Raw genomic sequence first — 14,393 nt, 5'->3', positions numbered from 1 at the left:
GTGTATACCTTTGCCTACCTAACCTTCCACTACATGTAAAATAAATTTCAATTAATCACAGCTGTAAAATAATTTTGTGGAAAATAATGCATATCCCATAAAATGGCAATTTCTTTAGCCAAAATTAATATATATATATATATATATATATATATATATATTTATATGTAGGAGAACTCTAAAGTGTGAACAGTTCGTATGTAGACATTTTTTTTATAAAAACATATGTTTTGATGTATACAGTATAAAATAAAACCAATACTTTCATCCAAAAAGTATCAACTTTGAGTGTGTCCACATACGAACCATCCGCACCGTAAAAACACTCTAAATATATATATATATATTATATTTCGTCTAGTTTGACAATATATATATTTTTTAAATAAGTGTCTTAAATCTTCAAGCAATCACTTCATCAAAATGCTTTTTCAAGAAGTACATTAAAATGTTTATTAGAGAATTTTTAAAACGGAAAAAATTATTTTGAAAAAAGATAAAAATATTATTTTAAAGTGTTTGGCCAAAAAAAATAAATTATGAAACCGCTCTTTGATTATTTTATTCTTGAAAAATCATATATTTGATAATTCTAAAAAAAAATAATTAGGTTATTTTAAGAAATGACTTTCTAAAATTAAGCCCCAAATACTTTTCCGTAAATACTAACCATATAATGTGCACGAGAAGCACGGTTCATGAAAATTTATATTAATACCAAAAATTTCCTCATACACAATTGAAATCTCCATCGATATCCAGGCATGCCATTCTAATATTTTCCTTTGAGTCTCAGCGAGCCTCCAGCCTTTAATAAAAATAAAGCCTTTTTTTAATGTTGTTTTTTAATTTTAAAAAGTATAATTTTCAAAATAGAGAGTATTTTGAAGAAATTTTAAAAATAGATAATGATATTTTTTAGACAACTTCAATAATGTTATTTATAAATATTTTTTTGTCTTACATTTCCATATAAACAATTTTGATCCACGTTTCCTTTTTTCTTCTCCACCCTATATCAAAATACTATTTTAGAAAACTAAAATATGAAATTATAATGAATAAATTTGGTTATAAATGTGCATAATTATTGTAGAATCATAAATGAATTTATTAAAAAATTTATATAGAACATAATGCTCTCTATATTTAAAAAGCCACTTTTTATTTTGACTTTTAATTTAGAAAATTCTATATGAAAATAGGTATAATTTTTTAAAACAAAAAAGACAAAGCTTTTAAAATACCTGTTAGAGACACTCTAAAAGCTCATTATAATTTTTATAGAAGCATCATTATTACAAGCATACTTACCAATAAAAAAATTATAAAAAAAAAGTTCAAGATGCATCCAAATATAAAGGTTGTTTTTTAGTTCAAGTAATTATATGAAACTATTTCCATCAATCGACTTCAGAAAAGTAATTTTCTTAAAATGTATATCAAAATATAATAGCTTTAAGGGTTGATACAATACTAGAAAAAATGGCTCTTAATTAATTAAATGTATCAAATTATATTGTAATTGCAATTTTAAAATTTGCTGTTGTCAATTTAAAATATTTACATATAGCTTTCGTAATTACAACTTCAAAGTTTTTAAATATATATATATATATATATATATATAAATTTGAAGTTGCAATTTGCAACAATAAAATATCATAATTTGAAAAGAATATATATTTACATATATATTTTCAAGATTTTTTTATTACCAAAATATTTGTATATATACAGTATATATTTTGCTATTTGTTACCATACAGATATCTGCAGATCCGTAGAGATTTGTTTGTCCCTCACTGAGGGAACATATGTTCCATCATAATGTGTATGCCATGATTATAACCCAATTAACTATTTTTTAAAATTTATATTAAACTTCTACTCTTTTTCTGACTTTTATTCATTTAATTATTTATTTATTTTCTCAATATCAGAAATAAAGAAGGTCACATGTCAACATTCCTCACGATCTAAAAACACCATTCTATCTTGGATTGATTTAATTCAGCGTCAAGCCAATTCATAGAAGAATTTAATGATGTAAATATTTCTCTACTTGTTGCAATTATTGAGTTATTTTTTTGTTGGCAAAATATTAATGAGTAATTTAAAAGTAAAGATTTGATCATTAAAATATTTGGAACCTTGTTTAAAATCTAAAAACGCATCGGATATAATTTTTGCCCTCGTAGAATGATAACAAATATTCAGAAAATGATAATTTCGATAATAGATAATTTTCAACTCAAGAAATATATAAAGTATATCTAAAGCCATCAAAAACGTATAAAATATTTTGATAAGGTATGAGCCAATTTTGCAATCATCATCATCTTGGTGTTTAATACTGTAAATTCTATGCTTAAAAACCTATGACCGTATTGATTTGGTTTCCTAGTATACACATTCAGGTCTAAATTCAAATTTTAATTTGGATGAAATTTTTTCAAATTTAATATTGCTATGAAAAAATAAAAAAGGTTGATGAGGAAAATTTCCCCAATAATTATGTGGTATCAATGCAAAAAATAGAAACTCTTTCCCAGCTGTGTCCCGTGAATATATTCTTTCCTTTTTGGCACAAAAAGTTTCATGATGCAACAATTGTGTCGAACCCCTACCGTTAACATCCAAATAGTTTGTCCAAAAATTATGTGATTTCCAAAAAAAGAAAGAACAATAAAACAAAATTATTTAAGAAAGACATGGGCGAACTGCAAATTAACATGCTCGCTCTTCCCATGTCTGAACTGGGCCAACCCATAATACCAATTTTTTCATGCTTTATCATATTTTTATTTATTTTTTTTGTGGGTGAAATTATCATATTTTTATTTGGTTGATATGATTCTTGTGATTTGCTATTAAAATAGGTTATAACTTCATGAATCATACAATAAGGACAATTTTTATAAATATTTTTATTGGTCAGTTATTAGGAGCTTTATACACCTCAACAAAATTTTTCCAAAATACTGTATATAATTAAATAAATAAATTTAGGACCAGAAGTTTCCCAAAGAATGTTAAAGATAACTTTCATAATGCATAATATCCACGTTAGAAGCCTCCCTTTTTTGGTCTTGATGGTTGTGTGGTTGGTCCACATCATCGAGAACAAAGGTTCAAGGGTTGGCAGAGGAAGAGAAAATATCCACGACGTTGGAAAAGATGAATGATTTTTTTTTTCCCCATTATAATCTGTGTTTTTAAGAATAAAAATAAGATAATTCCCTCTTGTGAGTCTATAAATAGGCTGATTGGCAATAGAGTTTAGCAGCAAACTAGCGTAGCTAGCACCCAAATCTAGAGGTGAAAACATGGCATTAATTAAAGCCTCTTCCATCTTCTTTTGCTTCCTTGCTCTGGCAAGCTTTTTAGCTTCCATTGAAGGAACTCAACCTACCCATCACGTTACTCATCTTAACAGATCCACTTTTCCAAAAGATTTCATTTTCGGTGCTGGCTCAGCTGCTTACCAGGTACCACAAACAAATTTTTTTTTTTTTTTTAAAAGTGATAACCACACACTTTATATATAAATATGGAAATTCTCTTATTCAGATTTTATAATAGAATAATTCTAGAGAAAAGAGTGATCTACGATTCTGAGTGAGAGACTTGTGTTTGTGGTTTGTGAATTCCATCTAATTTGCTATTCTGAAGAAGAACATGTTCAAGCTTCTATTAATTTGTTTGATTTATTCTTTGTTTCCTTTTTTTTTTTTTTTTTTTTTTTTTTTTCCATCAGTCTGAAGGAGCAGCACATATAGATGGAAGGGGACCTAGTATATGGGATGTTTTCACAAGGGAACAAAAAGGTCTCTTAATCTCTCTAATCTCTTCAATCAATCCTTGAACCTCTTTGCACATCAGATTTCATATGTTATGTATATTCTTTTCTATCAGAAAATAAAATAAAATAAAATGTATAAATGAGGTCAATTATTATTATTATTATTATTATTATTGATGAACAAGGTCAGTTAGTATAAAGAACGGCGCATTCACGCTATCGAATTAAACAATAATATATAATAAAGGAACCGCTCTATACATGCATATTGCATTATTATAGATTTACCCAAAAAATAAAAAATAAAAATCGCATTATTATAGTCCTTTTTGTGCTTTAATGCAATCACTGTTACCAATATATATATATATATATATATATATATGTATATATGTATATATGTATTGCATTGTTGTAATCATTCAATGAAAATGGAAGGACGCTGCATTATTATAGTCATTCAATGAAAATGGAAGGAAGCTGCATTATTACACGTACTTTTAGGAGTGTACATTTCATCATTCCATTCTATTAAATAATTCTTTTATGTAGTTTTTTAACAGAAAGTTTAGAAATTTCTTAATTCTCCACTTGCTTTATGTTGCTCATACATTTTGTTTTTCTTATTCATTTCAAATTTTCCACAGCTATATGATACAGCTTTTTAAGACATTAGTATATTATCATTAATTTGTTATTGTTATTGTTGAAGTGTGGCAATTTTGCCACTTGATGGTGCATGTCATCGGCTAGCATGCACACTTTGGTATCAAATTCTTTCCTTTTATGAGTTTATATTTTTTTGTATGTTTTTAATTGATGCAAGGTATATTTTGATAATGTTTTGTGCCTAAGTTATGTATGCAAAATTATAGGCAAAATTATGCACAAAAGAGTAGGAATGTTATGCTTGAAATGCCTATGGTGCTGGATTCATAATTTCCAGCAACATAGCTCCACTATTTATCTTATATCTCAGGTTGCAAATGGATTTTTGGGCTGAAATTTTGAGGGATGTCTACAGACATATATAGAAGACTATGGTTTAAATTTCAGGTCAAAATGACATGGGAAAGTCCATTTTCTATTCCAAACAGATTGCTGTATCTGATGGGCCCAGTATGCAGAGTATGAGCCAGTTTTGGAGCTATTTGGCCCATGATCCGGTTCCAGAACATTCCTAGCTCTTGGAACAATATTTATTGATGACCAAGGATGCTTCAAACCAAGTTTCATAGGCAGATACAAAGGGAAACTAAGTAGGTGAAGCTAGTTTGGTTGTTTACCCAAACTAGTTAAACAATGGGAACTTAGTTCAAACCATGTGCCACTTTTTTCTATATTTGGAATAGACATGTTGCAGCTGGTTTTTGACTCTTTTGTGTATGAAAAGTTAGGTTTTGACCATTTTACTTTTTAAATTTCAAATATTTTACTCATTTTGTAAGCTCACATGCTTGGCATGTGTGAACTAGTTGTAATTTCAAGCTTATATAGTAAAATGAATGAAATGGCTACACATCCAAGCCTTATTTTCAAAAGCCAACGTGTTCCTCTTCTTCTTATCTCTTCTTCAACACCTTAGAACACTCTAGGAACCCTAAAAACCAGAAAACACCATAACCAAAACCTAAAAACACAACTCACACACAACCATTCCCAAGAGTATCACCAAAAGCTTGCTTGTTGCTAACACTTCAAGCTAGCTTGCTCTTGGTCATAACCTTCTCACCCCAACAGTTATTAGTTATTGTATACTACATATTTTTATTTTTTAAAATAGTAATTTTGCTATTAAACTATGTTACAATTTATATTATGGATATATAATCATTATTTACTAGCACTCATCAGAAACCCATCATTGATCAATATTCTGAGCTAATGATAATGTGAGAAATGAAATTGTCCATACATAAAATTTCGTAGTCCAATCAATTTGTTCCAATGTGGTCACACATCTTATCTTCTAAGCAATTATAATGTCTACAGTTTCAGACTCAGCCGCTGTCCTACCTCGAAAATCAAAATCAATTTCACCGTAAATAAATAAACAAATAAACAGTATAATTGAGAGAACATATCACAAATTAGTCGTCTACCCCAATGTTTAAAAACATATATATATATATATATATATATATATATATATATATATATATATATATATATATATATATATATATATATATATATATATATATATATATATATATATGTAGGAAGAACTTTCAACCCAAAAGTCTTGTTTAATGTTTCAGCTAAAATATATATATATATATATATATCTTGTTTAATGAGGACTTACAAAAAGTTTCGTTTAGGAAGTACCTATACCTAATTATAGGGTCATGTCAAATAATCAGCAATCAGAAAACTACTTCAAAATTGAAATAAAGAATGTATCCTACATGGCTTGGAGGGATATGCTTTCCGCTCAGAAGGTCTAGCAGAACAGTTCCATAACTGTATATTACACTCTCCGGGATGACCCTACCTGCATAAATTTAGCCCCTGAAGTGTTGAAATCTAATAGCCACAACCAAGAACAAGAAGCAATAAATCAATAAAATAAAAAAGAAAAAATGCAGAGGTTTTCTTAATTGTTACAAGTGTAGCAAATGCAAGCTCTACCAACTATTTAAAAGATGGTCAATGTTAACAGTAAAATATCCCATATTACAAAGTACAAAACCAATATATCCTTTTCTCCATACAACAAATTACGAACTAATAAAAGTACATCTAGTCATAACTCATAATCAATATCTTCCTTGGCCCTTCTACGAAAGTTGACAAAAAGGTTTAATCCAGTGAATGCATTATTTTTCCCACTTCATTGTGACAAAATTTTTTGGAAGACAAATTTAGATTTGAATTATGTAAGCTCAACTCTCAATAAGACATTTCTCAGTTGGTGGAATCATCCCGACAATAAGAATGGATTTAGTACATGATGCTCCTCAAACATTTTGAATTAATACAGCTCACTATAAATTATCAGCAAATTGAATTCAATGAATATAAACTTCAGTTTGGCCACTGATTCTGCAATTTAAGTTTACATAGAAGGAGCAATTGCTTCTATTTAGATAACTATAATAATGGAATATATATCACTGTCCACATTGCAATTAGAAGCAACCATTAAGGCACTGTAAAGACTGATGCTCAAAGTCAACATAGCTTAGACCAAGAGATTTCTCTTTATCTCAATTCTAAGGATGATAGCAGCTTCACGACTGGGGTTTACTTTGGCAGTCAACCCTCAACATTTTGGGTCAGCCATTAGTTTCATAAACTGGCACACCATTTATCCAGAGGTAAGGACCAATCTTACAACCACAGGGGCTCAAACAAGTGATAAAGGTCTATTGCAATTTGCATCTCGATCCAAATCCAGTTTTTATAGTTTTGTACTATATTCATTGCAATTTGCATCTTGATCCAAATCCAGTTTTTATAGTTTTGTATATATTCATTGACTGGTTTCTAAATTTTTCAAGTTGGATTACAGGAGGATCTTGACTATTTCTTTCTTGTATTTGTCTTGACAACTCTCTTCACTTTTCACTGTATCAATAACAATTCTTCATTCTTCTCCATTTCTCCCAATAGTTCACTTTTACTCTAATTAATGCCTATATCCAATATTAGAAATGAATATCTGTTTACATTTGAATCCCTTTATTAAATAAAAATCAAAGAGAAGGCATTAACAATGTAAGAAAAACTGGCATACCTGTCCTCAGAAACTCAGGTGGAGTATAAGCCAGGTTAGTGCTATAGCTTGTGCAACGTAGTATGCAACTCTCACACGCATCTCCCATGGCAGTGGCTGTTTCTCCCCTAAAACAAAAAACTTATATTGAGAAAAAGCACGGTAAAAGGGAGACCAGGAATACATGGCCAGCAACAATTTAATAAAATAAGAACAGTCACACTTGCAATAAAACATCAATTGCTAAAAATATTGTAAAAAGGACAGGAAATAATACATTAAAAAAAAAAAAAAAACCACAGTCCATAGAGCTAATATATTTAAAGGACAAAACATCTCAAAGGAACAATATCATAGAAACTTGAATGAGTAAAATCCAGAACTACTGGTTTCACTATTGAGTAACTTGTAGTTTAAGATTAATTTCTCTTTGCGTCTTTTATTATATATGAATTTTTAATTTTGAATCTCTCTATTAGTAGATTCCTTGTCACTAACTATCCTTGATTAAGACCAACTTATGGTTTAACCGCCAGAATAAATAAAAATAAATACATAAATAAAATAATTCATTGAAATGGTATGAAATTAGAGGGTCCACAAAAATCAACAGTGGTTATATCCATAAAGACCAAAGAAATATACAGTGAAAGAGATGCTTGGAGAGAGTATCATTAGGCATATACTCCGCTACTAACAACCGCTCGTCTCCCTCAGCACATCATCCACAGAAATCTAACAAGCTTCTCAACTCTAGATATTGGAGCCACAATATTAAAAAAGAAAGCAATTTCTTGAATATTTGCTCCCAATAAACAATGAGATCCATAGAATAAACAAAATAATTCAAAAGAGTTTATTACATTATGATTTCTAGAAGCCTAAGTAAATAAGAATAACTATATACATTAAGTGATTACCCAAAAAAAATAAAAAATAAAAACACTTTAAAAGCAATGAAACAAAAAGAGAAACATTAGTATTATTTTTTTTAAAAAGAACAGAACTGAACCAGAATGAAAAAAAAAATATATATATATATATATATATATATATATATAAAACATAAAAACACAAACAGAGGTATAGAAAAATCAAAATGAAGGAGAGGAAGGAAGGAATGGCAAAGAACACAAAATAACTCTGGAGACTACAACATATAACTGTCCACGACTGAAAACTGGTTTTTTAGGAAAAAGTTTGACATGCGAAAAAGGTTGACATTGGCTCTTATTAATAGTCATAGCATGTGATACAACCAAAGGATATTGTCTTATTTTCAACTTAAAAGGCAACCTTGGGTCCGATGAAGTTAAAGTCATTTTTGGAATAAAAACTTTAAACCCCGGCATTGCTTCCTGAAATAACTTTTCCTTTGAGAACATGATTGTCAAGCCTTGTAATGACCAATCTAGTCCCATAACCCCAAAGAATGATCGACATTTCTTAATAGCATAACGGGGACATCGACCTTCAATTTCAACTGATGATTAGGCATCCCGGAGCATTTTATAGGATTCAAAAATTCAAGTGTATGAAGATCACCTATAAGATCAATGTTCGAATCAGATCTACAAGTTGCATCAGAACTTAAATATGTATTTTCCTCAGTTCGATTAAGGAAACTCACATAGTTATTTATGGATTTAACAATGTCAAGAGTTGGAGCAAGTATAGCTCTTTCTTGCAAATATGATGGGTCATTAATATTCTCTGAGAAAGAAGGATACGTGCTATTTACAATAGATGCAGCTGAATCTTCTGTATCCTTTATCAAAAGATCATCAGGTATATCAATCATTGCATAACCATCATTTAGACCGCCAATTGTTCCATCTCCACTACTTGATATCCATTCTGAAAAAGCCTTCAATTCATCCTTGTCAATGTCCGAGTCAATACTTTGAAGTCTCATGTTCTTTGTCAACTTCAAAACTTTACAATATTTCCACAAATATGATGAGTTTAAAGTTGCAAGAACAATGTCTTGCCTACTTCTTTTTGGGATAACAAGAAAATTTGTCTGAAATCTCCTCCAAACACAACAGTTTTACCTCCAAAAGATTGCTCCAAACTTAGTGGATTGCTAAATCTTAAAATATCCCTCATAGTCCTGTCCAACACTTCAAAACAATATCTATTCATCATTGGTGCTTCATCCCAAATGTCAGGACCCGTCTAAAATTCCTCACCGGAACCCTAGACAAACCCTGATCCCAGGGAAATACCACCGAACCTTCCAACGGAAAATCCGGCAGCACCTCCCCTAAGGGTAGGACTAACCAAAAATCTCCTGCATTAAAAACATACTTCTGTAAACATCTCCTTATTCCTCCCACGTTACTACAATTTGATTCCACAACTTTACAGCACTACAAATGAATAACAGTAATCAGTGCATAATTAATAATAAATGTCCAATACAATATGCAAAGCATTATACAAATAAATATGAAATTAATAAGATGACAGATAAAGAAGTAATACAAGATGAAGAGGAAAAAGGGAAGAAATACTTCTTGGACTTTCGGCAATGAACCGAGACATTGGGCTCGCTCCGGACGATCAACGTCTCCCAACCTGGACCTAGGGGAACGACATTTAAAAATATGAGATGCTAATCATCTCAGTGAGTGACCCTATCTACTGTACACTTTTAATATTAATAATATAACAATAAAAGGAATTTAATTACTCAATACCAACAATTAAATAAATAAATAAATGATAAACATTTGAAAGTAATATTTTCTCTCAAAAACCTCACTATTCACTCCGTTAGAAATGTTTCCCTTTTAAAACATTTTCACAAAACCCGTTATTCGTATTTCCCGAAAACCAAGGGATCAATTAATTTAATAAATAGTAATTAAATAACCCAAATATAAATAAAATGTAATAAAATATAATAAATAATTTTTGAACACTTTAGGGTTTGAAATTTCTATCCAAAATTTTATACTTGACGCACTACAACATATACCAGTGATGCCCTCCAATATCCAGCATCCCGAGCATCGACTGGCGAGGAGGTTAAAGAGAAACTTGCATATGGTGCTTCGGCGTCCCGACAGCGCCGCTGCTAAAACCGTCATCCCGGCCACGGAGGGAGGTAGCTGATGTGCAATATATAAGACTTGCATGCCCTCGATCCAATGGCAACTCACGGGAGACATAATAACTTGCGCTCTAATCCACATATACAACCAGAACACCAATACTGTATGAGTGCGTCTAAAACCAACTATTAAATTAATTATTACCGTACCGATTTTCCAAAAATTACCGTGGAAAATATACCAGTTTTCAAATTTACCATCCCATATTTTCCTTTAACATTTTCTGTACGAAACCATCGATAACGATATACAAATAATTTTTCTGTTAGCACAAAGTCCATCAAATAATATTCCACAGGCATAATTATCATATTTAAAACCACCAATCCAAACAAATATTTTCCTTAAAATATTTAAACCAATTGTGCCCAAAAAAAATAATATAAAAATCCAAGCACAATTAATTAATGAAAATATTTTGCTCATGTGTAATAAATACAATTAAATCACAGTAATAAAAATCGGGGATTTCATAACCCAAAATTCGGTTTGGCACAAATAAACATATACGTACTTATAAAATAATATTTTTCCACAATTATAATTAAATTTCCACCACATGAGCATAATTCCATATATCAATTTAACACCAAATAAATATAATTAATTACCCCAAAATAGTTTTCAAGGTGGGTCACTCACCTGGAGCACGCAATTAACCTAAGATCCTCCATCGGATCAATTCTACGATGCACACGTGCTCCTAGAACAATAATTCACACACAGTCAAATAAATTAATATTTTATTCGGGTAAATAATACTCGATACCCGGGGGGTTAAACACAAACGTTAACCAAAATTGATAAATTATAAGTCTATGGAAAGCTTGTGAGATAAGGATCACATTATCGACCTCCATTGAGCTCAATTCAACTGGCGGTGGCCGGAAAGCTTCGGCCGAATTTAAACTTGAGGGATCTCTCAAACAGTGGGGATTTTGGGCAATCTAGCCCCGGAAATGGACTCAGAGGGGTCGAAAAATGGTGGGATAGAGGTATGGGGTGAGCTGGGTTGGCCGGAAATGGCGAGAATTGCCAGAAAAACTTAACCCGCCGCCGCCGACTTCACCGGCCCGATCTGGGCGCATCCGGTGGCGTCTGGCCGGGAAACTTGGAGTTCGGGGTCGCGGGGAACTGGGCTTCACTAGTGGCCGACGCGTGTGGCTTGGGGTGGCCGGAGACTGGGCAAATCGGCGGTGGCCGGTGGTGGAGGGGAAAAATGGCCGTCGCCGGTCGGTTAGCCGTGAAATTTAGGTGGTCGGTCGGAATTGAGGAGGTGGTGAGGGGTGGCTGGTACGTGTGGCCACCCGCCATTTTGCCAAAATAAAAGCCACCGTGGGTGACACTGTTCACCCACATGGACCTCTCAGACGTCGACACGTGGCATTTCACTGTTCACCGATTTAAAAATATTAAAATATTACGGTAGTCGGAAACTTCACACGTCCATAACTTTTTAACCAGATGTCCAATTTAAGAGTGCCGCTAGTCTATGAACTTGTATCGACGAGTACTTTATAACCACATGAAAGTCAAAACAAAATTCTACAACCATAAAAAGTCAACTCTAGGCACCTTTTCGATAGTTTTAATCCCGACTTGTTTTGCCCATAACTTTCAAACCGTAGCTCCTTTTTCGACGTGCTACTAGTCTACAAACTCGTGCCAACATGTACTTCGTAACGGTACCTCATTCATCCTAGAATTCCATCCGAGTCAAAAAGTCAATTTTTGACCCCTTCGATCAACGGTCAACCTGGGTGAAAGTTGGAAAATTTCCGTTGTACTTTGGGACGGGGTGTTACACCAAATGATAAGTTCGGTTTTGACAATCAACTCAGCAAGTGGACTACCTTGTTTAATGTTGCAAGTTGAATCTTCATTTGGAGCAAGAGGTATAGCAAATCTTGAATGTGCTGTCCTACCTCCTGGTAGAAAAAGAAATGCTATACCACTCGATGCTACAGTCAACACAATTTTTCCCTTTGATCTCAATGCTGCTGATAGAGTTTTCTAGATAAAAGTTTTCCCAGTACCTTTATATCCATACACAAAGAATATACCAGATTTGATACCTTCAACAGCACCCATAATTGTTTCATAAACACTTTTTTATTCAACTGTGAGATTTGATACAAACTTATTATGGTCTTCAGCCAAAGCAATTCTATCATAACGCAACTCGTCCTGTATAAGCCTATTTTGGCAGCAAGGAACATCAATGGTACCAAGGAAATGCATCCTTGGAAAGTCACGAAGACTTTTTCCACTGCTCCATAAGATCTTCTCAATCTCTAGAAGAGTGTAATTTTTTATCTCTTCATCAGTCAGATGCAAATCTGTCAAGTAGAATAAATAAACAATCAAATTATACTAATCATTATTATTATGTAAATAAAAACATTAAAGAACATATAAAACCTTGATGATGGAGCATGTTGCATTGTCTGTAGAGTATATCATCTGATAGATACCGCCAACTTTGTTCCCAAACAAATTCAGGCATCGTTAACGAATCTGACAGCAATAAAGTTGCAAATAGATTACTCAAATAATATGCAGATCCTCAATGGCTTGCTTCAGCTATACCATCAAAATATTCTTTATCATTATCTAACAAACCAAGTGCATAGCAAGCATCTCTCAAAGAATTATATTGAATGCCATTTATATTCACTATTTCTTCAAAATTTCTTTATCCCCGAACTATGTTAAGAAGTATTCTTAAATAGTACATGTCACCGCATCCTGGAGGCACAAAAAACATTCATCCAATTGCAAATCCACGCTTCCTTGGATGCCACTCCCTTTATGAACTCTTCCATACAAATCTAGTAGGAAACTCTGCATAAGTCAATTCCCTCGCTTCAACATATTTTTTATTTGCATCATCAAAGCTGAAAACATCGATTTGCTCACGGTATTTCGATTCATGATAGCATCAATCGAATCAGTATCTAGAAATATTATGTTTTTCTCATTGGGAGGATGGAAATTCAATCGCTCAACCGCAGGATCTCTATAATGAATATCAAAACAAAAAATTCTCCAATCTGCCTCGTATGGTGAAATATACCTGCAATCATAGTATATATTTATTTCATCCATGTGACCATGCATATTACAGTCATTAGCGCTTCCATAAAAAGTTGCGGTGACCCAATCATGTCTTTTATTGACATATTTAAAAAGATACTTAATAGACCTTGACATATTACACCACTCAACATTCATATGAGCACTATACTTCAAAAGTAAGTAACGATTATGCGAAACGACATATCTATTATCCAAGGCAATTCCATTCCTTTCAATTGTTCTTCCGTTGTCTCTCCTTCTATAAATTGGATATCCATCTTCATCAATTGTAGTGCAATCAACATACCTTTTGGGGAAATATTTTGTACATCTTCCATCCAATATACGTGGAGAATTTTTTCTTAAGCTGCCGCATGGTCCATGCATCATCAAATTTTTAATTACAACATAGTATTCTGGATCATTTGCTTCATCGGGAATTTCGACTGAAATGATCTTATCAATATCTTCACCTGTTGGACATTTGTCTTCTTGATATAAAAAAAGCAGTGTATGTGCATGTGGCAATCCACGTTTTTGGAACTCAACGGTGTATATTATTGGAGCAACATATTTTAATATTAAAATTATGATAGCAAACATATATCATCAATTAAATATATATATATATATATATATATATATATATTGTTGTAAGATTATATTTATA

General features: G+C 31.9%; 2 protein-coding genes across 3 annotated transcripts; one reads left to right on the top strand and one right to left on the bottom strand.

The window, feature by feature from the left end:
- Nucleotides 1-3,080: 3,080 nt before the first annotated feature.
- LOC132799742 (vicianin hydrolase-like) lies at nucleotides 3,081-5,249 on the top strand. 2 transcript variants are annotated; one of them, XR_009634505.1, is made up of 3 exons: nucleotides 3,081-3,491; nucleotides 3,761-3,830; nucleotides 4,903-5,249. XR_009634505.1 is itself a non-coding variant. In XM_060812224.1 (3 exons), the coding sequence occupies exons 1-3, from the start codon at nucleotides 3,330-3,332 to the stop codon at nucleotides 4,987-4,989; spliced, it is 360 nt and encodes a 119-aa protein (XP_060668207.1). In that variant the 5' UTR covers nucleotides 3,081-3,329; the 3' UTR covers nucleotides 4,990-5,249. The 2 variants fall into 2 exon arrangements, 1 of the variants encoding a protein (XP_060668207.1); XM_060812224.1 differs by having other exon boundaries at nucleotides 4,862-5,249.
- Nucleotides 5,250-8,937: 3,688 nt separating this feature from the next.
- On the bottom strand, nucleotides 8,938-9,635 carry LOC132799636 (uncharacterized). Its single transcript, XM_060811963.1, has 2 exons — nucleotides 9,581-9,635; nucleotides 8,938-9,461 (listed from the first exon to the last, which is right to left on the bottom strand). The coding sequence occupies exons 1-2, from the start codon at nucleotides 9,633-9,635 to the stop codon at nucleotides 8,938-8,940; spliced, it is 579 nt and encodes a 192-aa protein (XP_060667946.1).
- Between the last annotated feature and the right edge of the window lie 4,758 nt (nucleotides 9,636-14,393).

The sequence above is a fragment of the Ziziphus jujuba genome, chromosome 1 (assembly GCF_031755915.1).
Source record: "Ziziphus jujuba cultivar Dongzao chromosome 1, ASM3175591v1".
NCBI lineage: Eukaryota > Viridiplantae > Streptophyta > Magnoliopsida > Rosales > Rhamnaceae > Ziziphus > Ziziphus jujuba.
Note: the sequence above shows the minus strand (reverse complement) of the source record. Positions and strands in the feature narration are given on the sequence as shown.

Excerpts from the sequence above, each read along its gene's own strand:
- LOC132799636 (XM_060811963.1), bottom strand. The coding sequence starts at position 9,635 with ATGAGGGATATTTTAAGATTTAGCAATCCACTAAGTTTGGAGCAATCT. Across the intron at positions 9,462-9,580 it reads TTTGGAGCAATCTTTTGGAG|TTTTGAAGTTGACAAAGAAC; the intron begins GTAAAACTGTTG and ends AATATTGTAAAG.
- LOC132799742 (XM_060812224.1), top strand. The coding sequence starts at position 3,330 with ATGGCATTAATTAAAGCCTCTTCCATCTTCTTTTGCTTCCTTGCTCTG. Across the intron at positions 3,492-3,760 it reads CTGGCTCAGCTGCTTACCAG|TCTGAAGGAGCAGCACATAT; the intron begins GTACCACAAACA and ends TTTTTCCATCAG. Across the intron at positions 3,831-4,861 it reads TTTCACAAGGGAACAAAAAG|GTCAAAATGACATGGGAAAG; the intron begins GTCTCTTAATCT and ends TTTAAATTTCAG.